The sequence below is a fragment of the Denticeps clupeoides genome, chromosome 3 (genome assembly GCF_900700375.1).
Source record: "Denticeps clupeoides chromosome 3, fDenClu1.1, whole genome shotgun sequence".
Classification (NCBI taxonomy): Eukaryota; Metazoa; Chordata; class Actinopteri; order Clupeiformes; family Denticipitidae; genus Denticeps; species Denticeps clupeoides.
The window spans coordinates 4,397,798-4,421,261 of record NC_041709.1 but is presented as its reverse complement, the minus strand read 5'-3'; the positions used below and the strand labels follow the sequence as shown (position 1 = coordinate 4,421,261).

At 41.9% G+C, this 23,464-nt stretch overlaps 2 protein-coding genes across 7 annotated transcripts in view; one reads left to right on the top strand and one right to left on the bottom strand.

Annotated features, from left to right (window-relative positions):
* Positions 1 to 6,980, top strand: part of pappaa (pregnancy-associated plasma protein A, pappalysin 1a) — a 75,420-nt gene extending 68,440 nt beyond the window's left edge. For both annotated transcript variants that reach the window (XM_028973383.1, XM_028973382.1), the window contains exon 22: positions 2,763 to 6,980. In XM_028973383.1, coding sequence (XP_028829216.1) covers positions 2,763 to 2,867 — 105 coding nt within the window. In that variant the 3' untranslated portion in view covers positions 2,868 to 6,980. The remainder of the gene's footprint in view (positions 1 to 2,762) is intronic.
* A 2,720-nt stretch (positions 6,981 to 9,700) lies between these two features.
* The window catches only part of astn2 (astrotactin 2), a 260,288-nt gene continuing 246,524 nt past the window's right edge, over positions 9,701 to 23,464 (bottom strand). For 3 of the 5 annotated variants that reach the window (XM_028971803.1, XM_028971805.1, XM_028971808.1), the window contains 4 exons: positions 22,228 to 22,366; positions 15,490 to 15,590; positions 15,210 to 15,393; positions 9,701 to 10,945 (listed from right to left, as the gene is read on the bottom strand). In XM_028971803.1, coding sequence (XP_028827636.1) covers positions 10,708 to 10,945; positions 15,210 to 15,393; positions 15,490 to 15,590; positions 22,228 to 22,366 — 662 coding nt within the window. In that variant the 3' untranslated portion in view covers positions 9,701 to 10,707. Of the gene's footprint in view, positions 10,946 to 15,209; positions 15,394 to 15,489; positions 15,591 to 22,227; positions 22,367 to 23,464 lie in introns of those variants that run through there. The other 2 variants (XM_028971806.1, XM_028971807.1) reach the window with 2 other exon arrangements.

Here is a 23,464-nt window from a genome sequence, read left to right as displayed (position 1 = left end):
CCCATGACACAGTTTCACCCCCTTTTACCCTGTCCTCCGGAGGTTTGGGGCTGGGGGGATGGGGTGTGAGTGAATGAGTTGGGGCTGTCATGATCTGTGACGTGAGTCCCCTTTCTGTCTGCACTTTCTTATGTGAGTGTGTGTGTGACTGTGTGTGTCTCCTGCCCTTGGGTGTCAGCTCCGCACCAGCACTTGTGCTGCCCCCCCTTCCCCTTTACCCCTCGATTAGCTCCAGATGTGCCAGCAAACCAAACCACCCTGAGGTCAAGGTCAGGAAAAACCATGTCAAATTTGCCACCCACCATCTCCACCGATAGAGAGATAAAGAATGACAGAGTGAAGCGTGGCGAGCAAGATCGGGGCGAAACGGGGCTCACAGGAAAAAGACTAAATGCTTTTCATACAGCTGTTGCCCCATCCAAAAAGCTGAAAAGGGCCTCTGGGCATCTTGCCTCAGCACATTAGTAACCCTCTCACAACAACAACACCCCCATCATCCCCCAACTCCAAATGCGTTGTGCTCTGATTTGTCCTGCTGGTTTTTCTGTACTTCATTATCGTCACGGAACCACGTTCTCAGAATCCTGGTTCTTAGTTAACCATGTAACAGGCAACGTGTCTGGGCGCTCTTTAAAGCCAGTTTACCATTAATTCCCCTTCCAACTACTAACAGCATAGGTCAGAAACAACAGATTATTTGTGGACCAGAACCGATAAGCATGGGGCATGTTCACTTTTTCTTTTATTGAATCTATTGACGTGCACAGGTTTAAATCTTCCAGAAAGAGGAAGTAGTGTGCTTGAGAGCTGTCAGTCATCTATTTTTGTGAATCCAAAGAACACCTGACCTGACTCTAGAGAACAAGCCCCATGCTTATCGTATACTTGTCTTGCTATATTAGTGAGAAACACTCTTGGATGGATCATATTCTTATTTGTGAGTATTTGAATGAAGCGATTTTGAACGGAGAACTTCGCTAATGTCCTCTTTTGGTCTAGGACTTGGCTTAATCAATGAATGGGAAACCCTTTATGTCTGGGTGTTTAGCAAGATTGTAGCCCACATTTGCCATTCTCCCCTGGCCCAGATTCAACAAAGAATGATGGCCCAAGTTAGATTTTCCAGATAATAGGCCCATTTCCGCTGGAGACCCCAATGTTGGCCAGAGATTTTTACCAACCCTGACTTTTAGCAATTTTGCAAATAGTGATCATCGGGCAAAAGCGTTTCAGATGTAAATGATCCCAAATCAGGAATGTTTGCTATCAGATGGAATGAAAAGGCAGGTTAAGACACTAGATGTGGTACGGTTGTTATGCCAATTGCAGAGCGGCCTGATGTGCCGTGTCTTGGCCGGAATCGACCCACATGAGCTTTCTACGTTGACTTGGTATGACTGGTCCTGAAAGCATCATACAACGAGGATGAGAAGGAAATTGAAAGTACTGATTCATTTGCCACTGAGCAGCACCTAAGCCACACTGTGCCACAGGAGGAAACTGAGTAAACAAACACTGGCACTATTTTCCAAGCAAGAGCTTCAATCATAAAAAAAAAAAAAAAGAATTTAACAATTTCTAAATTCGTAGCAGTTCAATGGATTCATTCTTGGAATTCCAAATTGGCTGAGAGGACATGGCAAAAATGCCATACTATGAAAATGAATGTGGGTCATTTCCCATGAGAGGTATTTTGCCCCTCGATATTCTTTGCATCAGAGCACTTTCCGTCACCCTGATCCAAAACCCGGCAGTGCTGAAAAGGTTCTCAGTTATACCAGACTTGCTCAATTACGAGCGGATCTTAAGTGTGCCGTAGAGACGCTTTTGCCCTATTGACGGCAAACTTTAAGTGTTTTTGCACCTTATAGCTTTTCACGCTCTCACAACGCCTCGGCCTGGCAAAAAAAAAAAAAAAAAAAAAAAACAGGGCTGCGCCCCGGCTGTTTCCGGCAGAGTACCTCCAGACGCTAGTATGAATGCATAAGAACACGAGGCGCACATGTGTTCCTGGTTTGAGCGACTCAAGATGCACTTTGTGTTGAGAGAACAGCTGAGGCCCGCCCCCAGGGAGGCATCGCCGCTGCAGCTGGTGTCCGTGACGCAAGGCCAACGCCAGCGCTTGACGTAAAACGCCACCTTGCCCTGGCGTAAACAATGCCCAGAGCCTAGTTCCGAGATGGCTGAGACAGCCATTAGTCTACAGAAGCTGACGGGTTGGCGGTGCAGTGCCCCCCCCGATATGATATCAGATGGAATGATATTTTGGGCCAGTGGTGGCCTAGCGGTGAAGGAAGCGGCCCCGTAATCAGAAGGTTGCCAGTTCGCATCCCGATCCGCCAAGGTACCACTGAGGTGCCACTGAGCAAAGCACCGTCCCCACACACTGCTCCCCGGGCGCCTGTCATGGCTGCCCACTGCTCAGCAAGGGTGATGGGTTAAATGCAGAGGGCAAATTTCACTGTGTGCACCGTGTGCTGTGCTGCTGCGTATCACAATGACAAAAGACTTTCACTTGATAGGTGCTCGGGTCAGGGCCAGTGACAACGGCAACATTTATTATTGACGAATATTTACAGTGCATAATAAAGAACTGTACGATGGGAGTGTTGGGATTGTCTCGGTAACTTCTCTTAGAATACTGCCGCTGATTTCTGAAGTATGCAAATGTGTCCGGAACTGGAAAGAAAACAGAACCACCCATGCGCACGATGTCTTCACCTCTGACCGGTCTGATGTTGCACCTCTCTCTTTGACTCCAGGTGATCCCGTTCCCAATGTCATGCGATACACGGAAAGACTGTGCCTGCCGGGACCCCAAAGCCCTGGAGAACGTTCGCGGCAAGAGCACGCCATCCCTGGGCTGAGGTCGGGCTCTGGCCCCGCACACGGACTGGGCTGGAGCCAGACATTCCTACCCACGTGCTGCTTTTACAGGTGTACCTCTCAACTCATCCCACACTCTCCCAGGTATTCACCACCGGCCTGGAAAAGCCTCGCCCCCATGCCACGCCTGCACGCTTTCTTCTCCAATCTGGAAAGGTAGCATCGCCTTCTCTGCCTCCACCCATCATCCCATCTTTTCCACTTCATTCCACCCACTGAAAAAAAAAAACAAGTAAAGGACCAAAGAGCGTATGAAAACTCATCTATTTAAAGAAGGAAAGCACTACATTTTGCCAAAAGAGAGGGGGGAGACGGAACATTTTGAGGGAATGACACACAAAACAAAAAAGCAAACGAGAAGCCTGGATGACATGCCTTTCTGTTTGAGTTTGTACCAGCTTCTGTATTCATGTTTTGGACTTGCCATATATATCATTGTGCTAAGGGATCAAAATGTATGTTGATGTTGAAAACATCGGCAGAAAGGAAAATTGCCAAACAAGCGTACAGTACAGTAGACCTTTCTTTGTCTTTTAAATCGTCACTTCTCTGCAACTGCTTAGGTCAGGGTCCCTTGTAGTGTTGCTCTGCAGGCTGTGACCTGGCTGTCCCCAGACATGCGCCCTCTGCCTGCCCGTAGTAGGAGTGTGTCAAAGGCTACGGTAGCCGGGCATCACCTGCCTCCTCCGGGCAAAATATCCCCTTGCAGATCGGTGAACGTCCAGAAACCGCTGTTGAAAATAAAACGAATGCCCTTTCCCTTCAGCTGCAGGAAGTAAGTGAAAGCTAACGGGAACCAGTGCAGTTGGGCTGTTGCTTGCGCTGCTGCTACTTTTGCCACACAACCAACCTCTCAGATTCTGCCATAATGCCAAGGGGCCAAGGACTGCCTGCTTAAATAGTTACCTATGGTTCTGCAACCTCCGGTCTATGCACACAACACACACGGTTCACCTCAAAAAGCACAGCCTCACCTAAACGCAGCTCAGCAAAGCAAGGACAGCAGGCTTGTCCTGTTCTGTATCTAGGTCTATATCGTGAGAGGTGCAAATTTCATTTTGCAGAACGACTTGACAAACTGAAAACACACAGGGATTGTTTTAGAACTCATTGAAAAGCCATGGATAGGACACCCAGACGACGTGATTATTATATAGCCCATCATGAATACACTTTACTTCGTTAATGTCCTTTAGACCTCAAGAATGTAATTCACAAATGCAACCTTATGAATGTTAACACTCATGATGCAATATAATGATATAGCTTAGGTTGAAGGTTGTGTCATAGACTTTCCACGCCGTCGTTGCTGGATCCAAGATCAACACTCTTAGTTGTGTTCCGATGGTACTGGATGCTTTAGAGATCTCCATGATTATAGAATGGGTGGGAGACAGAGGTGGAGAGAACATTCATAATCCTGTCAAATGGCCTAAAAACAGTAGTATTCAAATCAGATTGGGCATTGAACTTCACAGCATTGTAGGGGGAGTACTTAGAAATTAGGGGTGGTTAGAAATGACTGGAATTCCTAGTATGAAAGGGACACTCATTTTGTACTCTTAATCGAAGGCTGCTATCCTGTGATCATTTTATAATAGAAGACATGGTACTGCATTGGGATTCTGCTAAAATGCACAGATGCATAGGCCTTCAGAACCACAAACCACCTGCTCAGTTTCTGGTGGTTCTTCTAGGGGATGTTAGGACAATGTTCATACTTTTTTCTCGTAGCCCCGTATCCTGACCATGTGAAAAAATGGCAAAGAAGGAAAATAGGGCAGCTCCATTAAGCAGGATGGAGAGGGACGCATGAGAAATGTCTGTGTAAATAAGACAAATAAGAGTCTCTTTAATTGCAATAAATCTTTATTTGCAGACGTTTTAGTCCAGGGAGCAGAGGATGATTCATCTTTCAGAGTTTTATTATTATGTGTATGTGTATTTTCCTTTTTGCAATTTTTTCCCCAATGGTTCTTGTGAACCACTAATCAGTATTTGTATTAATGACCTCATTTACTGCACTTTTGAGTAGCCATTTAAGGAAAGTCAAAAGTTTTAGAAAAGCTGCTATTGTCTGACAAGTGATTATGTAAAATGTATGTGTAATATGGTTGTTATATGGTATTACTGTCCACCTTTTCCTGCGATGTTACTATGTGCGTTCCCTGGCAGACTATATAGTCTTCGTTTTCCCTCCTTTCCAATGTTTTTTCACCACCGATGTGAATACAAACGTAATGTACTTTGCTGTCAGCCAATGTCTATGTGCCACAACAACAGGGGACGGATGTGGAAATGAAGGATCTATCCAAAGCAAAAAAAAAAAAAAAAATGGACTCGGAACACATATATTAAAAAGCGTGTATAAACGGCAAAAGAGAGGACTGGGATTTGTATAAAGATATATATCTTCGTGAAGAGCGATTGAACAGTGACCGTCACTCAAAGCCATCCATTGTACCAAGCAGTACCTCAACAGGACCACTGGCTAAATGCCCTCTATGGAACCTCTGCATCACCCATGTGAACTTTTCCGCTTCTTTCCCTCCAGTGATGGACACACACACACACACAAATATATATAAGTGGTTTAGCTCTTTTTATTTGTCCCATTATCTGCTCTCACCCTTTAAAAGTAAGAGCACCTGCTCAACAGCAACAAAAGAAGCCATGTCAACAAATGGAAGTTAATGTAATAGTTTGATGGGAAAACATCTACACTCTACTGTAATCACCACAGGATCTCTTTGCTGTACCTCATGCCTGTACTGTTTGCTGCTTCTGTATGAAGAGTTGAGTTGAGAAATGTCTTACATCCGCTCCTTGCCAGCGCACCACGTTCTCATACCCACATGCCGCTTTTGTTCCAAGCTTTTCGTTCCAAAATCAGCCAAAGGGACTGTAAGGCATTTCACAATCCAACTCGTCATATTTTGGTATTTTGGTAATTTGCGACTCTTTGCAAAATGTAATTGTGTACATAGTAGAACTATTTATTGAGAGTGTTATACTTTTTAAGTTATATTTTTTAATGTTCATCTAAGTTATTTTTTACATCGTTCTTATATATGTACACGTTGCTTGTCAAGTGTATTTTTTCCCTCTGTCTGTATTTCTGTACTGCGACGCTGGTTGAACTGTACTGCATGACACAGTATTTCACAGTCCACTCATCCTCGTCAACTATAGTATAATGTGCAAAATCCATCAGCAAATAGTTTATTTTTATTGTTTTGGGTTTTTTTTGGTACAATTATTTGAAAAAAAGAAAAAAAAAAAAAGAAGCACAACACATTTGTGCTCCTACATACCCAGAATGCTTTCTGGGCACCCGGTGGAAGAACAGGTGGGCGCGGCATTTTTCTGGTGTGGCCTGCTGTTTGTCCAGGTGTGAAAAACGTGTCCGCTTGGAAGCCGAGTCTGGTGCCAGCCGACTGGTGGCCTGCCTGGGCTTCATGAGTCAGACTTTCTCCTAAAGGCGGTTGCCTCTTGAGGGATCCCCCTCTGATTCATACAGGCCAGACTGTCACTGGCCGGGCAGCCAGACGCCAGGGTAGAATGTAGCGGATGCTCTTCATTGTAATGTCAGAGAACCGAGTTGCAGAGTTCTGGATGTGGTCTCCGTGGTCCTTGTGAAAGCTCGTAGTGCTGATGTCTGTGACGCTGTGGGTCTTGGTGGAACCTGTATGTTCCAGGGGTTTTGAGGCACTGAAAAGCCATAGACTCTTTTGGGTTGAATGCACAGGCTTTGTTGGCCCATCATGACATTGTAACGGTTTCGTATCCCCTTATGCAGGATTGCGACTAGTTGTAGTAGAAGTAAATGGATATAAGTATACACATAATGTACTTTGAGAGTATGTAGTGATATTATTTTAATATTGCATAACCAGTTGTTCTGCAGATATATTTTAAAGTGTAAATAATGATATTCTATGATTGTACTTGCCAATCATGCATTTTTATTATTATGTTTATTATTATATTGTTTTTGGGTTTGACATAGCTGTTGAATTGCTATTGGAAACAACATAAAAAGATGTCGATTTTGCATTATGTACGTATAGCGCCTAAATAAAGCCTTGTCAACACTCTTGTCAAAACCTGTCATTAATGCTTGTAATTGTTTATACAAGCACCGTCTGTGATAAAAAAGAAAGGAAAACTAAATAAAAACATATTTGTTCATCTGTGCCTATGTAAAGATGGATGATCATAGAATATTATTTTTCCCACCTGTGGGCTACATGTTGTGGAAGTAAAATCAGTAATAATAATGTATATTTTTTTGCTACAGAAGAGAAAAAAGTACAAAAAAAAAAAAAAGATATCAGTGTTGTCTTGAAATGTTTTATTTTCGAGCAAATTCGTCTTTCAGATCAAACATGGATGAAGTGCACTGAACGCAGGAAGTCAGTCCCCTCTTTCTTACACTGTCACTACATTTTGCCATTATTCTGAAGTAATGTCTGCTCTTTGACACTGTAACATATCCATCAGCACTGTTTCAATCTGCTGAAATTCTTTCTGTTTGAATCTTTCTCAAAAATGCACTTTTTTGGGCACATACCACATTTTGTTACAATTAAAATGCTTATTATTGGGAAATGACAGTAGTAATAAAAAGAATTTCTGCCTTTCTCCTCATATCCACTGTTGCTGTTATATTTGTTTTCGGTGCTCTGGTCCATCATGCATACACACACAGACTCATTTCATCATTTGATGTACAATGCTTTGGTAGATTTATTACAATGCTTAAAATAAACTAAGTAACTGTTCATTTTCTTTGTCATGTATTGTGCATAAATAAAACACTGGTAAAGTGGACATAAGTGGACTCTCTGTGTGTTTTTTGCCCATCAGGAGCCCAGTAAATCAGCCTTGTGTTCAGATGTTTTCTATAATATTCTAATTCTGCCAGAAGAACCATGCAGGCTGCAGTAACTACTGAGTGCATGATCTGCTTGGCTGGTGCTTAATTGGTGGTGACTCAGTGATTTTGGTCTTACTGACATGAAAACCGCCTTTAGCAAAAATGTAGGCTATAATCAGCAAGTCACATGACTGCCATTGCACTACTATTACAGTAATTTGATTTGCAGCTAGACAATCTCGGGCAAAGACAATTTCCTCCAATACTTAAAAGTTCCTTTGTTGTTAAATAAAAGTGCACAGCATGAGTCTCAATATATGGTTCCAGTCAAATATTTTACAACCAATGAGAAGTAACAGCTGGATGAGGTATACACTTAAAGAGTTATACTTTTACACTGTAAAATTGTTACCAATACAGATCAGGATCAGTAGCTTCCATTACTGTGATTATCGATTTCCATAAATCGGACTACATATGTTATTAATCTTACAATATGGCATCTGGGAGAAAGTTCAGGTTTAGACACTGGGTGGTTGTACATACCAGAACTTGTATAATTTGTGCATTTCCAAGATAGGTTGAGCACATGCCTGAGGGTAGCATCAAAATTTAAACAAAAAATGTATGGAACGTGTATGAAAGATTTTAAGCGCAAATATTCAAATGGAAATTATTTTGGCAATTGACAATGCAATATTCAATCAGAGAATGCAATTGGCAATTCGATATTCAATCTGAGCATGTAATTTGATATTACATTTTGCAACAGGCAATTCAAAGTGCAAAGTGCCGATGTAATCCATAGTTCATTTCAAACTATTTTGAATAAAAAATAGAATAACAATTCAGTGAATAGCAAATTTAGCAAATTGTTTTGCATTGCCAATTGTCAAAAAAATTCAAAATGATTAGCAACAAAAGTCAGTTGTTATTCTATATTTTCTTATTTGCCAATTGAATATTGCATTGCCAATTGCCAAATGAATTGCCATTTGAATATTTTTTATTCAAATCTTCCATAAATGTCAGCTTTTTCAGCTCCAGCTCCAGTATGCACCTATTGTTTGCTGATGACCCTGTGCACTGCACCCACAGTAGGGTGCAGGTGGAACTGACCTTGGAGAGGTGAAGATATGCTCTAGAGAGGAGAAAAATCAGTAGCGCTAAGACGGAATTGATGTGTTTGACTGTGAGGGAGGACAGCAGGATGATCAGGTTTCAGGGAGCAGAGCTGGTGAAGGAGCAGGAGTCCAGATACTTGGGTTCAACAGTCCAGAGCAATGGGGACGGTGACAGTGAGTGATTTGTGAGTGATACCAGCATGAGTAAAATGGAAGGTTTACAAGACCTTAGTGAGACCACTGATGTTGAATGGGTCAGAGATAGTGGCATCAACAAAAAGATGGTTCATAGATGTGGTGAGAGAGAACATGCAGGTGGTTGGTGTAAAGCAGACGATACAGAGGACGGGGGGAAATGGAGATGTTTGATCGGCTATGGCGACCCCAAAAACAAGAAGACAGTAAGTACCTATTATAAACCACCCAAATGAAATGAAATGAACAGAAAGGTGCGAAGAAAGGGTCCTTCACGTAAATCAGCCGTCACATTTCCAACAAAAACAGTATAATTTGAATATATTTATTAAGCTCATGCTCAGATCCGTTTTTTCCTTAAAACCATGGTGCGCTTAGGGGCACAGCTACAGCGGCAGTGTTGGAAGTTTGAATGTATGGCCTTGTGGTCAGCTGGTTGGCTTGTTGGTTGACCACTTGGCCACTTAACACACACACAGAAATGTACTAGGGAACTCTCAAATCACAAGTTCTCATTACAGAAACCATGTACTGAAGTATGAAGTGCTTGGTGTTTAGGAGCCAATAAAATGATTATGTTAACTCCTGGCCAATGAAAGAAAAGCACAGTCTAATGTTCTGTATATTCTTTTTTTTATTTCAGAATTTCCCCCCAAAAAAAGACAATCAGAGCCACCTATTACATATTGTATTTACAGATTTATACACAATATTATAATTTACTATGACAATTGATATTACATGAAAATAAGTGCTAAATAAAATAACTTTGTTGCCTTTTGGTTGGTTCCATTCAAAGTGGAGTTATTACTTTTAATAAATAAGTCCCCATTAAGCATAATTCTATGATCTTTTCTCTCAGATTTTTCTTTTTTTTTTTCTACCTCTTACGTGCAACATATTTGGGCACCGCAACGGTTTAAAAACTAAATAATTAACTAAATGCTGGAAAACGATTAAATAATCTGCCATATTTCTGTATAATTAATAAGTCGTCCATGTATAATTCATGTCATAGCACTGTCCATTTTATACAAACCGAGAGAGTGGCCGTTGGTATAATGTGCATTTTGGGCAAAAAAATTAAATGAAAATCCACAACTGCACATATATGACATCACCAGGGCAACCAGGAGGTCACGCTGATGGTTTTAGTTGAAACTAAAGCAACCTTTGCACCCCATAAACAGGCCGACTGCTAACGTGTGCCAGTGCACCTTTAGCATGAAGAAGCCGTTGTGAAACAGAAGTGTCCTTCCTGACAGGTGGTGAGATGCACAGAGCCTCCGGGCTGCTGCTGCTGCTGCTGCTCCTGCTGCACGTTTTGCACGCGCTTGCAGCGTTGAAGCACCATGAGGCCGGTGGCCTTTGCATTCACTTACTGAGTTGCTTGCCCACCAGCTTCCGGAGAGCAAAATTGTCAACATGCTTGCATTGCATCGAGTCATTGTCACTGTGGAAATGTTCGTTTTTCTTCTTCTTTAAGTTGGAAATAAAAAATAAAAGCTGCTCTCAAGCCCGACGACAACTTCACGTTATGGGGAGTGTTCCGGTAGAAAAAGAAATCAGTCAGCGCACGCTGGAGAGACCACGGTGGGACGCTAAGGTCAGTCTCAGTCGGTCTCACCGCAGCTTGGCCTTGCCGTAAATGTTCCTCTGTACCGAAACGACCTTCTCCATGCAGGACAGATGCGTCTCATGTAAGGAGCTGTGCCACATGCTGCTGGGCGGCTGCGTCTCCTCTCTCCGGCACAACACGTATGGTGTGGTGTCTGTCCGGCTCTGGATGTAGCTGCTGCGCAGTAGGGCTCGGCACAGCCGGCTGATCCGCTCAACTCTCCTCAGGATCAAGTGGGCTTTCCTGGGGTGCAAGAAAATAAATGAAAATAGATTTAATTGTCACTGACTGATTGTGTGCTTTCTTGGATGATAACTGACTTCGGACCTTACTGTGTCCCCTAATTCCTTGCTCATTCCTAAGCATGTCCATTTCTATTGGACCGTAATCACCATTAAGCATAACTTTCTTTTTTATTTTCTTCTTTACCTCTCATGTGCATCACATTTGGGCACTTTTTCAGTTTAAAAACTTAAATTAGGAACTAATCTTCTGCTGCACGTAAGAAATGGGCCGTTACTAAGTGCTAAAAATGTGCAAAATGCCTCATTGTGCCTGTGTTCCTGTGCCTGCTCCTGTTTCATGCCTAAGCATGAGCTTTTCCAGTAGTTGCCTGTTATGAATGTGATACGGAGAGAGAGGATGTGTCGAAACAGTCTTTGGCAGCCTCGGTTGCTGACAGTTTGGAGAAGACAAGTCGATTGACTGCTACATTTTTTTTTGTTGCCAGTTTTTCAGTTTGCAGACAAGATCAAATTTCTCTCAACAAAGCGTTGATCAAGTTTCCCTGTGATTTCTGGCGAGAGAAAATATGAGCATAATCCAGGCACGAACCTATCCGTGTAAAACTGTTATTGCACCAATAAGGATCAATTTATCAACCACAATTTGACACATTAATATGTTCAGACTGAAAAATCAATTTCTATTAGTAGGATCTCACATTTCTACTTTATTGGTGTTGCAATAAAAAAAAAAGAAGAATACACATTAGCTTCATGACGAGCTCGTGAATTTTAACCCACTCACTCCAATTTAACATTATAATATTATAGATACAATGATATGCTGATATGAAAAGCAAGGCCTGTTTTAAGCATGAGCATTCTGGGTTTGAATGCGAAAAAAGAAATAATTAAGTAACAATTCATTATGCAACACAGCAGACGTTTCTTTTTTACTTTTGAAGCTGAAGCTGAGGGGAAAATGTTGGATAAAAAGTTTTTTCCCCCCCACTCTTTAACCACAATATTCAGCCGCAAGCTGGACACAATGATACAAGTGGCCTCCTTTTTCAATGAAATTGCGCCAAGTTATCATATTACACTTGGCCACACTGCTAGCTTTTAAAAGGCACCACCGATACAGCTCAGCCGTAAATTACTCTAGCAAAGCCAAACACTGCCAACTCAAAGCCATAAATAACAGCCTGTCTTTCACCCAGATGCCTTCCATAACAGCTCCCCCTCCTTACTGGTAGCCACCCTCTTGAAATCATAAAATAGCTGAATCTTCCCTAAAATTCGACTTATTGCAAACTTATAGGTCTTAAAAATGGGCTTCCTGGCAATGGGGGAGAATGAATGAAAACACAAGGCTGAAACTTAAGCCTGAATGTTGCCACATTGGACCGCAGAAGCAACAGCCTCGCTGGTGCTCCACAGTAGCCCCCCAATGCTAACGTCTACATTCGTATGTAAACAGTATCTAGGGTGGTCCATGCAAGGGTTTGTGGAGACAAGGCTTTATGAGAGTTTGAAGGAAACTATCTTGGAAGGATAGGTACAGCGTTTTCTGCCTCATGTCACATTATTGTTTAGGCTGGCAAGTAGGCACTGCTTTAACAATGAAAATAATAAAGATAATGATGGGAACAATGTGCAAATATGCATGGTGTTATATGAGCGAAACCCAGCATATAACCCACAAGATATTACATATGCTGTTTATGCAAACAGATGTGAATCCTGCTTTTATTACTTCAGATTAATCGAAGTTAACCTCCAAGATCAGGCACTACCCTCTTGTGGCCAGTGTTGAACATTGCCTCTGGAGGCTAGGTGGACATTCCTGCCATTTCCATTGGCATGGCCATGTCTCATTGACAGACTGAGAGTGGCCTAGGTGAGGTGACATCTGCACATGTGCATTGTGGATAATGCTTGGAACCTACTGGTTCTAGCTAGCTACAGGCTTGGCTTGTCAAGCTGCCCTTGACTTTGCTTCCAGTGTTCTGCTATCAGTTGTGATCTAGCCATGCACATGCACAGATTTGTTGGAAAACTGACATTTTGAAAACTGGAGTGACAAATATATAAGTAAATTAACTATTTTCCACAAAACTACATTTTTGATAAAAATAACTACACATAGCATTGGTGGTATTCATGATACCTTTCTGCGTAAAAAAATCCATGTAACATGGATATGGTTCTACTTTGAATGTATTTTCATTATAGGAACATACAGTATTTTTTTTCTTGTGTGAATCATTAAGATATATTGAGGATTAACAGATAATAATTGTTATCATGTGGTAGGATTCTCTGTGTCTGTGTGTCAATGTCTGAAGTAAGACCTTTGCAACAGCCCATTGAGGGAGATCCAACATGAGTTAATATTTGTAATATTACAATAGAATTTAAAAAAAAAATGCTGTATATTACAACGTATATACAGCGTATATGGTCAGCCAACATATTAGAAATGTATATAGAAGAGTAATTTCATATACATCAATATCACAATGTAAATTGTTATTTCTTATAAGGTTCATTTTTTTTTCCTCTCAGTGAGATGTGACTATGTCATAAGGTTTATTTAGCTTAGGGGTTGTTCATTTCGGTCAAAAGTGGAACGTGCTCATGAATTTGTTTGACCTTTTGTGGATTTCAAAAATCACTTTCTAAGTGTTACAAGAAAACAATGGATTTTTTGGCACACTGTGTATTAGTACTCACAAATTTAACATAACCAAATGTTGGGACAATTAAAAAATAAACATGCAAAATACATTGCGCACAGGTCTGGGCTGAACCCAATGGATGAGGATGACCTGCACAACCTGCTGTTTAAATTCCATCGATTCCACACTTGGTCATGGTCTGATTTCCTGCTAAAGCATGTCAGAATGTGGGCAAATATGCAGTGACGCATTCTGAAAGTTAAACAGGGACAGATCGTGCGCATGGGCAAGCTTATCAGAACTGAGCGAGTCAGATTACACAGTGCACAAAACATAATTTCCATTTATTTGACAGTTAAATATCCTTCTTAAATCAGTGAATCTGCTACCGTCCACATCTGTTAGGTAAAGAAGGCAAAAACACAAACACGGGCACACGTGACTGGACCAGGCAGTGCTATTCTCATTATGTATGGCTTTTGCCCTTGTATCAGACATTCCTATACTGCCATAGAGTGTAAGACGTTGAGTCCAATTTTCAAACCAATCAGATGCAATGGAACAGGTTGCTCAATGAAAGTGATCAAAAGGTTACCTCTGGATTCTGCTGACTACCACAAAACCTTACCCAGAAACTTGATGTGGGGAAGAAAACTGATGTCAGATGCACATATGCTCCTCTCACTCTGAAATACCTGCTGGATTTACAAGGTGTTGCTGGTCCTGACAGGTAACCAGAGAAGCTGTTTTTTATGACTGAGTCTTCCACACATGCGGCAGATCGCAGGGTCTGTTCACCACACCATGCCCGCAAAAATCTGCCAACATCTTACTGCCACATTCGTTAGTCTAAGACATTGGCACCCACAATGGCTGCTTGGAATAACAAGACTGTAATTTGTAGACTTGGAACTTCTGTGAAGTCACCAGTTTCGTACAAAATATGAATAAAAAGGTAAATTAAAGGAAACAAAAACAAAACTGGACCTGAAAAAATGAAAAATGAAAATATACTGCAGCAGTGTGCGGATTCTTTTATGAGATTTATGTCCCTTATAAGATGCTACTCCAATGGAACAGCTTGGTTCATGATTGGTTTTATATGCTTGGATTTGCAGTGAAACCCTAAACCAATATTTTGCAGTCCAGAATTACTGCTGACCATAGTGTTTATGTGTGTGTGTGTGTGTGTGTGTGTGTATGTGCTTGTGTGACAAAATGGAGGGCAAGTGTGTTTGTGTGTCTGTGAGGGAGAGAGATGAAAGCATGCATGCATGTGTTATGATAATGCGAGAATGGGCAGCGGTGATTGAAATTAGTGTAATAAGAGGTGACATGGAGGCACAGATGCCAGCAGTGGTACCAGGATGTTTGAGTGCCAGCCTGGTTGCCTTAGCCGGATTTTGCATTTTTCTGAGCTTCACTTTTTAGAAGGAAGTCTTAAAGATTACATGTTGTGGTCAATTTAATAATAATAATAGTGTCATTATTACTAAATTATTCATTTCTCATTTTCCTCATAATTTCACTGTCAATGTCCATGCTATGTTAACAATCTCTGGGGTTCATTTATTTGGTGTCCATCAGGCTGCAGTTTTATACCTTGGCCCAAGCTCGTCTTCACTCCTCCACACAAAGTCCCCAAATTTTTCATAATGGGAGTTGTAGTGGTGCTGAACCCTGTAAAGCAGTGGTGGGGGGATCTCCATCAGCGTGTTGTAGGCTGTCTGCTGCTCCTTCCCACTCGTGTAACCGTTGTACAGGTTGTACACTTTGTCAGCCAACTCTGAGGAAATAATAAAAAAATGACATAATATGGGGAACACTGTTACATATGCCTAGAAGCACTTGGGGTTGGTTAAGGTTGTTGATGGAGATTTACCTTCTGCTTTACTGTCATCTACCATTGGACATGAGGTTCGCACTGTCACAAAACTGGGTTCTGAGTGACTGCCGCGGCTGTCCACTGCATACAGACTGAACCTTATGGATGGGGGAGGCAGAAATACAAATAACAGCCACAAAACAATAATGTTCACAATAATGATCATTATTATTATTATTATTATACCTGTGTGATTCCACCAATCAGCGTAAATCAATACTTTTCATATAAAGTGGGCCCATTTGAGATGTTCATGGCCGATGACAGCTTTCCATACAACCCTTTTGGGTAAAAAGAATTCAGCGCTAAATACATAGTATAATGCCACATGTATAAAAGGATTGATATTTTAATGAATAGAAAAAGGCACAAGGGCCCAAAACACAACTCAAAAGAACATATCAGCAGAATAACAGGGATCTCCCCTATCCACAGCAATGCACGACAGCTTCTGCTGCTCTTAGTTTTGGTAATGACGGGTTCTAATCACCCCTGCCGAATGAGCGGCAGCTCAGAACCCATCACAAACTGGCATCACACACTGAGGCTACTCTTACATCGAGATCTGAATAAAGTGTTTCTCAAACAGAGCCTTTGGAATGAAGTGTTCCAAATTCCTCAAATCAAACATTACATTTTCATTTACTGTCATTTAAGCTTTTCTAATAACCCCCTGGCATGCTGTGGTGAGGAATGTAACAAAAACTGTAACAAAGAACAGAAAAAAAAAAAAAACGAGGGGCCAAAGCAAGTCCACCTCTAACCCCCCCGTTATCCCCTGTGTCCTGAGATAAATATTGCACAATAAATAACCGAATTAAGGAACATGCCTTCGCAAAGATCCAGAAAAAATACAAGTCTAAAGGCTTTTGGAGAAGCCAGGGGGACTGTCATGTGCCATGTAATGTATCAATATTTAATCATCTGCTCCAGATGAGACTTTACCTGTGATTTAACTTTTATGACACTGCATATTCTCATTCCAGATGTGTCTTTGTTGGGTCTGAATTAATTTAATTTCCTGGTACTTTAAACTGGACTTGCATGAACGTCACAGATGTTTCCTTATCTGCTAATACCCTCTTGCCAACAGAACTGATGTTGCTTCCAGGAATCATGTGGAATTTCAGTCCATAAAAAGACTCCATATCAGCCCATATCAGTTCATATAAAGAATGATAATGTGGTAAGTGCAGAAGTGTGTGTCGGTGCAGAGTGTGCAGTCACTATGTTCTCTGACACACTGATCCATTCTGAAAATATCCAAGTGAGCGTTGAATTCCATGGGATTCTGTTACATCTCTAAACGTTCCTGGCACTTGATGCAGAAATGCAGCCATTATGGCTAATAGCTGCTTAAATGGGACTCCCACTTCCTCTAATGACGGAGTTCCGCTCCCAAAATGCAAAACACATTAAAAGGTAGGACCCAGTGTTACGGCGGACCACCCAGTACCAGGAGCCCTGGTACTGCTAATGGAGGGAAAAAGACAAACTTCTACATTCCTGATTAGGACTTATTCTTTGGTGAGAGACTGTAATCCTAGAGTAGATTTTGCTTAACCAGAATCACTGATCCATTTAAGAAATATTTAGGAAATTAACAGCAAGTGCACAACAGTGCAAACTGTAAAAGAGAATTTTTGGCTATAATAGATGTAGCATGCTAATATAATAAGTAAAATATAGCATGTCTTCAAGATTTAACAGACAACAATTAACAGATAAAAAAATATGCAGGGATTCTGTCTTCTGCCTTTGTCCTCTGTTTCATCTATTTTCGCTCACTCACTAGTCATTACTGCTTATTCCTAAGCAATGTTGTGGCTCCCAGGGCCTCGGGACATTCGGCACAGTGCTGGGACTAACCCAGGGCGGGGCACCTGCCCACCCCAGGGCACACACACACCATTCTCTAACACACTCACATTGACGGACAATTTAGACCAGAAGGTGATCGCTGTTACGATTGAGTCAGGACCATGTCGGCAATCGAATTAGATATGCAGATTGATGATCAATTAGCCATTCCACCATTCGCAAACAATCCCCACGCATGTCTTATATAGCTCCTCCAAAGTATTTCCTCTAATGTTGGACAGGGCTGTAATAACTTTATGTGTGCGCACCGCACTGTTAAAAAATGAGACATCCATTTTACACCAGAACCCACACCATATGTCACAGTGATGTATGTCAAAAGTAAAAATAATGCAAGATGAATTGAAACGGCCAGGAAAATGCGTGTCTCAAACCACTTCAATGAAAGCGCAAAATGCCTCTTCAGTGAAGGGAGCTGCTGTCAGTGGCTTCCATCCTGCCAGCATGGCTGGTGTGTAATTTTAAAACTCTGTCCTTACCCCTGGATCAACTAAAACGAGAGGAAATGCTTTGCAGTCTTCTTTTGAGAAAGCAGCTTCTTGGCGTTTCACATTCAACTCTGACAAGTTTCGTCAATAAGTTAATTCATGACAGGCATACATACCAAGCTGCCGCCGTTGGTGATTCATGAGCAAATACAAGGCAAATGGGAACGTGGAAACGGAGCACGGAGAAGAAATTTACATCATCTCTGTGCGATGGTGGGACTGCGCCGGTCTACGATAAGGTCAGCATGTTCTCAACGTGTTCCTGACAGTTTATGGTCAACATGCAAACCAGGATCCTGCCTTCACGGTCCGTACAGGCCACAAATACCTGAATTCCCCCATCAGCCAGTGGTGCCACAGAATTGGTTTTAACCAACAAACAAGCATTTTTTTTTCCCATTCCCCCACTTTCTCTCAGTAAGAATGCACAATAAATGGAAAGAAATTGAAAATTGTTTATGACTCAACAGGCAAATTTTTTTGGTTGGCTCCGAAGAGATATCCGTTTACAAGGTCGACTTGACTGTCCTTGTGTTTTGAAAGCCATATTTTAATACCACCAACTGATTGTTTTGTTTGTAATATGGCCTGTTTATACATTGCTTGCATATTTCGTACGATCTTGTTATTCATCTGGAGGGATGTGTGGTATTCTTCCTGAACCTCACAAAGGACTTTAGTCCAGGTCACTTCCAGCTCCCAGTGCCCATCATAACAATGCGGCACCAAACAAGCACAACTTTTAAACTGTGGTCGCGAAGAAAGCAGAATCGAAAGGGCCTTTTTTTTAATCAGAAAATTTGTACAGTTGAGCTCCAGTTGAGATACGTGTGTCTGCCCTGTTGCGGTTTGGGGTTGTTTAAGAGGTTGCCATTGACAACAGGTATTTCTCTGCACTGTCCAATTATGCTGTTGGTATGTATTAAACCTCAGCTCCGGGCCAAGGCTTTGTGAGATTTATCAGGGCCCAAGCCCCTCTGATAACAGTGCTTTTCATCTTATTAAAATGCTATTTTGGAACAAAATGGTATTTTCTATTCACACTGACCAGTGCGAAGGGAAATGAGTGTTGAAATTTTGGATTGGATTCTCTCTGTAAGCTTCTGACTGGATTCCTGACAGGATTTCTGACAGGATGGATGTGTCATGATGCACTGGGACCCTAAATGCCAGTCTTACTGCTGGCAGGGGGTGGAAAAAAAAGTCAAATGTGGGTGTAGTTTGCCAGCGAGGACGTCAAAACTAAGTCTAGCACAAATAAGCACATTCACATTTCTTTTCTTTTCTTATCCACATGCTTTGTATCTGTCTTTCTTAATGAGGTTTTCTTATGATGAGTCAGACAGACAGATTGAAGGAGAGATGGATGGACTGAATGTCCAGGAAAGCTCATGTGACACTCAGAACTGAACCAGTGGCCAGATCAAATTTGAACATGTGGAGGACCTAAAGTAGCATAATGAGCCCCGTCACGCTTCACAAAATGTTCTGAATTGGTTTGAGGAACTTTACAAAAGAGGTCAAAGTTCTGTCAGGCATCTGTAGGATGTGCTTGAAAAGTAAGTCTGGAAAGTCACCTTGCATCTGCTGATGTCTTGCAACCAGATACCACAGGACCTTCAGCGGTCGGAAAGAGTTCTGTGTAGGAGATCTACACAGTGCTTGGCAGATGGTTTTAATGTTGTGGCTGATCGAACTGTTTTGTGCACACGCAAAAGATGTATTTTCAGGGGTATTGGATCTTGAGCCTTAAGAATATATGCAACACCCAATAAATCTCAGCCATCTCAGGGTCACCTCAGGTTTACTCTTTTGCACAATCATTTTGCTCTGATTTATTCCCACCTCAGAAGACATCTGTGTTAGGGGGCCTTCACCTTATGCTCTTCAGATGTGAACTCCATCCGGCAAACGACTGCACTAAGAATTATCTTTCTGGGCTGTCGTCTGTCGTCGTCAAGAGCTTTGGGGCTTTGAATCCAAAGTAACAGATGCAAAGCAAAGATTTCCTCCGTCCTGGTTTTTATAAGCACCAGTTGTACTCTACTTCAGATGTAGCGTTCAGACTGCGTTTTTTCAGGTAAATGCAATCGGGCAGCTAGGGAGAATTAACAGATTTGTGAACAAAGTGATCTCAACTTCCACTACTCCGCTGAGCAAAACAAACAGCGGTTAGAATAAGTTATTGTGCTATGACACCTCAGAAATTCAACGTCTCGCGATTTCATGCTGCAAAAATATAGTTGTCAAAGCTAAACCATACATCCTTGGCCTGGGGGTCGGATAAAAAGCACATGCGTTCGATGCTGCAATAAATCATTTTGACCGTATAGTGTAATTATGCAACGCTCACATAAAAGTCTCATTACGCTGTGAGCGATAGCCATTGCACGGCGAGATGCAGTAAACAGCGTGCAGTCTGCGCGGCCGTCTTGCTCTGAATGACTGTATTGTATAGTAACATTTTGTAATTTCACCGTCCCATCGGCTTACAGACCAATTCTGGATGCAATAAAATGCCCTTAAAATGAATTGAAATAGCGCATCCATTCATTTGGATGCAAAGCTGTCATGGTGAATGAAATAAAAGAGATTTGAAGGATTAAATAGTGAGAACTACATTCATCCCCGGTGCTGGTTGCTCATGTGGGGCTTGTACTTTTCTTTGCACCGCTCTGCTTGTGAAAGGCTCCAGGTTCCTTGGCTCGGCCAGCCGCACCACGCTTCATTCGGCATGACCTTTGGGTTGCACAACGTCGGGGTGCGAGCACAAAGCCTGAGACAAAAACGTGCGCACACAGCAATATTTATAACATAATCCAGTGACACACTGGATACCAAGCATCATATTTACGACCAGCCACTTGAGACCGCCCTGCTTTTGGCTCTTGCTTCAAGGCCATTTAACATAAATACAACCTACAACACAATCTTCTTCTTCCATGGCTCCTGAAGTTGAATGTTCAAAACAAAACAAATGGATCTAAAATATCTAAAAACAGTTGGGATATTTGTATGGAAAGTAATCATCACCTGTTTGCACCCTTTTAACTTTATTTCAAGATGTTGGGGTGGTGGTGATGGGAACCGGGAAGTGTAGTTAAGGCTGGAGAGAACAAGTCACATCAAATCCACATTTTGGGCTCATCCCAGGGGCACAATTGGGCCAAGCAGGCCTTGGAAGACTAATTTATTGCCAGTCGAGTTCTCACCGTAACTACACAAAATCACGATCCAACCGCGATGATCTATGCATTTATGAAGCCAATCTTAGTAAGCCTGGTCCCTCAGAGCCAACCCATATCAGCCTGCTCACAGACAGAGTCTGCTAATACAGAACATCCACGGTCGCCTCCTATTGTTTTCTTCCACTGGCGGCATTTTGATCGCCCTGGAGAGGTGGCCCACAGTATTTACCGCCTGCTGACAGCCAGCTAAGCGTTAATTAACAGTTCCTCCGCCATGACTCCATCCTACAATCTTTGGTGGGCCACAAAGACCACAGGGTAGTAGTTGGCCTTGAAGGAGCAATAATTTATTTCATATCGTCATGTGAATGAGCAGGTTATGCTGTGAATGCATCACTAGCATCAGGGTAAACAGGTTAGTTTAGTTAAAGTTATTTCGGCATCCATATTTTAAGATAATATTCAGGGAATACCATTCAAAGCTAAGTCTTTATGCATATATTACATTCATGTCCAGCTACCATAGTCATTTGCTACAATAGCAATTTCTAGATCAATCAGATCAATCAACTGCTTTCTATAAAAAATTATCATAAAATGATATTTTTAATGACAGTATGAATGCTTAATTGCCATTCTTATAACCTTTTCATTTAGTCAGCATTGTACAACTGTACTGTAGCCTGTCGTTCAGAGGTCTTCCACAGGACTAAGACAAGTTGGACCTTCCAATAGCAATTCCTGTCAGTGTGCTGGTGAGTGCCCTCTGTCTCTCTATCGCTAATTCAAGCCATCTGCACCAAACAAGTAAAAATGCCTGCCCAGGATGGAGATGCTCACAACAGGATGTGGCACAATTATGAGCCATCGCAGCAAATAATTGTCCAGTCACACTTTACGGGGATGCTGGGTGGAAAGACACTGAGATCGGTTGGGAGAACACAGACACAGTACTTTGATGAGGCATAAACCTGCATAAAATCGAGCATTTTTCTGAACGAAAAGAAGACAGAGAGAGTGTATAACTTCGTCCATTCAGGTGAGCAGCATATTCTTGTTGTCACTTTACAATGTGCATATAAATTTCACACAAGCTGGAAGCTGGAATAAATAGTTTTACACTCCGAGTGCTGATACAATACCATTAGCATTTGTATATCTTCATATACAACACTCACTTATACAGGCTGTCCGGTTCCAGGCACTTGAAGACCAGTGTGTAGAGCACCATGTGCGAATGGTCGACATGTCTCCCCGGTACGACGCAAGAGGAACCCAGTCCTGAGAGCAGGTCGTCCACCAAGCTCAAAACCTCCCCTGGAGAAGAAAGAATGATAGAACAAGGGACAGTGAGCTTTTTTCAAAATTATGGGTTCAGTCCATTTGGAGAAAGCACTGTATTTTTTGCTTAGAGAAACTCACAGTCCACAGATTACAAGACCGCTAACCAGCATATCTGACAGATATCGAATCGAACAGGAAATAGTGATAGCGACCACCAGGGAAATGAATAAATATTATTTCAATCTAAATCTGAATTGTTATGCAACGCCATGTTTACTTCGAGGGCGGTAGTAGCTTAGTGGGTAAGACACTCACCTATGAACCAGAAGAACCAGGTTCAAATCACACTTACTACCATTGTGTCCCTGAGCTATTGAATAAGGCTTTCTGATACATGCTGTAAATGTTCAAGCACCTCTTCATCCACAAACCCCCATGCATTTCGCAAATAAAGGTTGCAACAAACATAATGTCAAAATCTTAAAGAATATCCATCTGCACACAGTAAATGGTTCCCAAACGTGGCAACAATTTGTGGAGGAGCGACAACAACGGACTGTCAGAAACGATTTTCGAGGGCCTGTAAAGGTCAGAGGTGACGGGCAGCTCAGCGTATGCTGCATGTGCCAGTATATAAACATCTGCACCCTGACAGCACGGGAACGGCAGGCTTGAGTTGTTTAAGGGGAAGAGAGGGGGGAAGGGAGGAGAAAAAAAAAAGAAACAAATGAATGATTTGCCATTTTCCCAGAAAGACGTTTGTATATAGAGGAAGCTTCCTGCACACATTCCAGCACCCAAGAAAGATCCAAGCCAAAAAATAGATCCCAAGAAAGCACCCAAGAAAGATCCAAGCCAAAAATATTTTTTTACCTAAAAAAAAAAAAATGTTTCTCAAAGCGGTTTGGACAGAAATAACATCTTTGTATGTTTTGATAATCAGAATAAATCAAGGGCCCGATCCGTGACTCGGAGAGTAACAACTGTAACCACTCCGGGCCCATTTGAAGGGCAGGTCTGTAATTATCACTTAATCCAAAAAATGCCAAAAGACTAAAAAACACATATATACACACACAAAGGCTGAGAGAAGAAACAAACCTTGTGCACGTTAGCCCAAAAGTGACCACC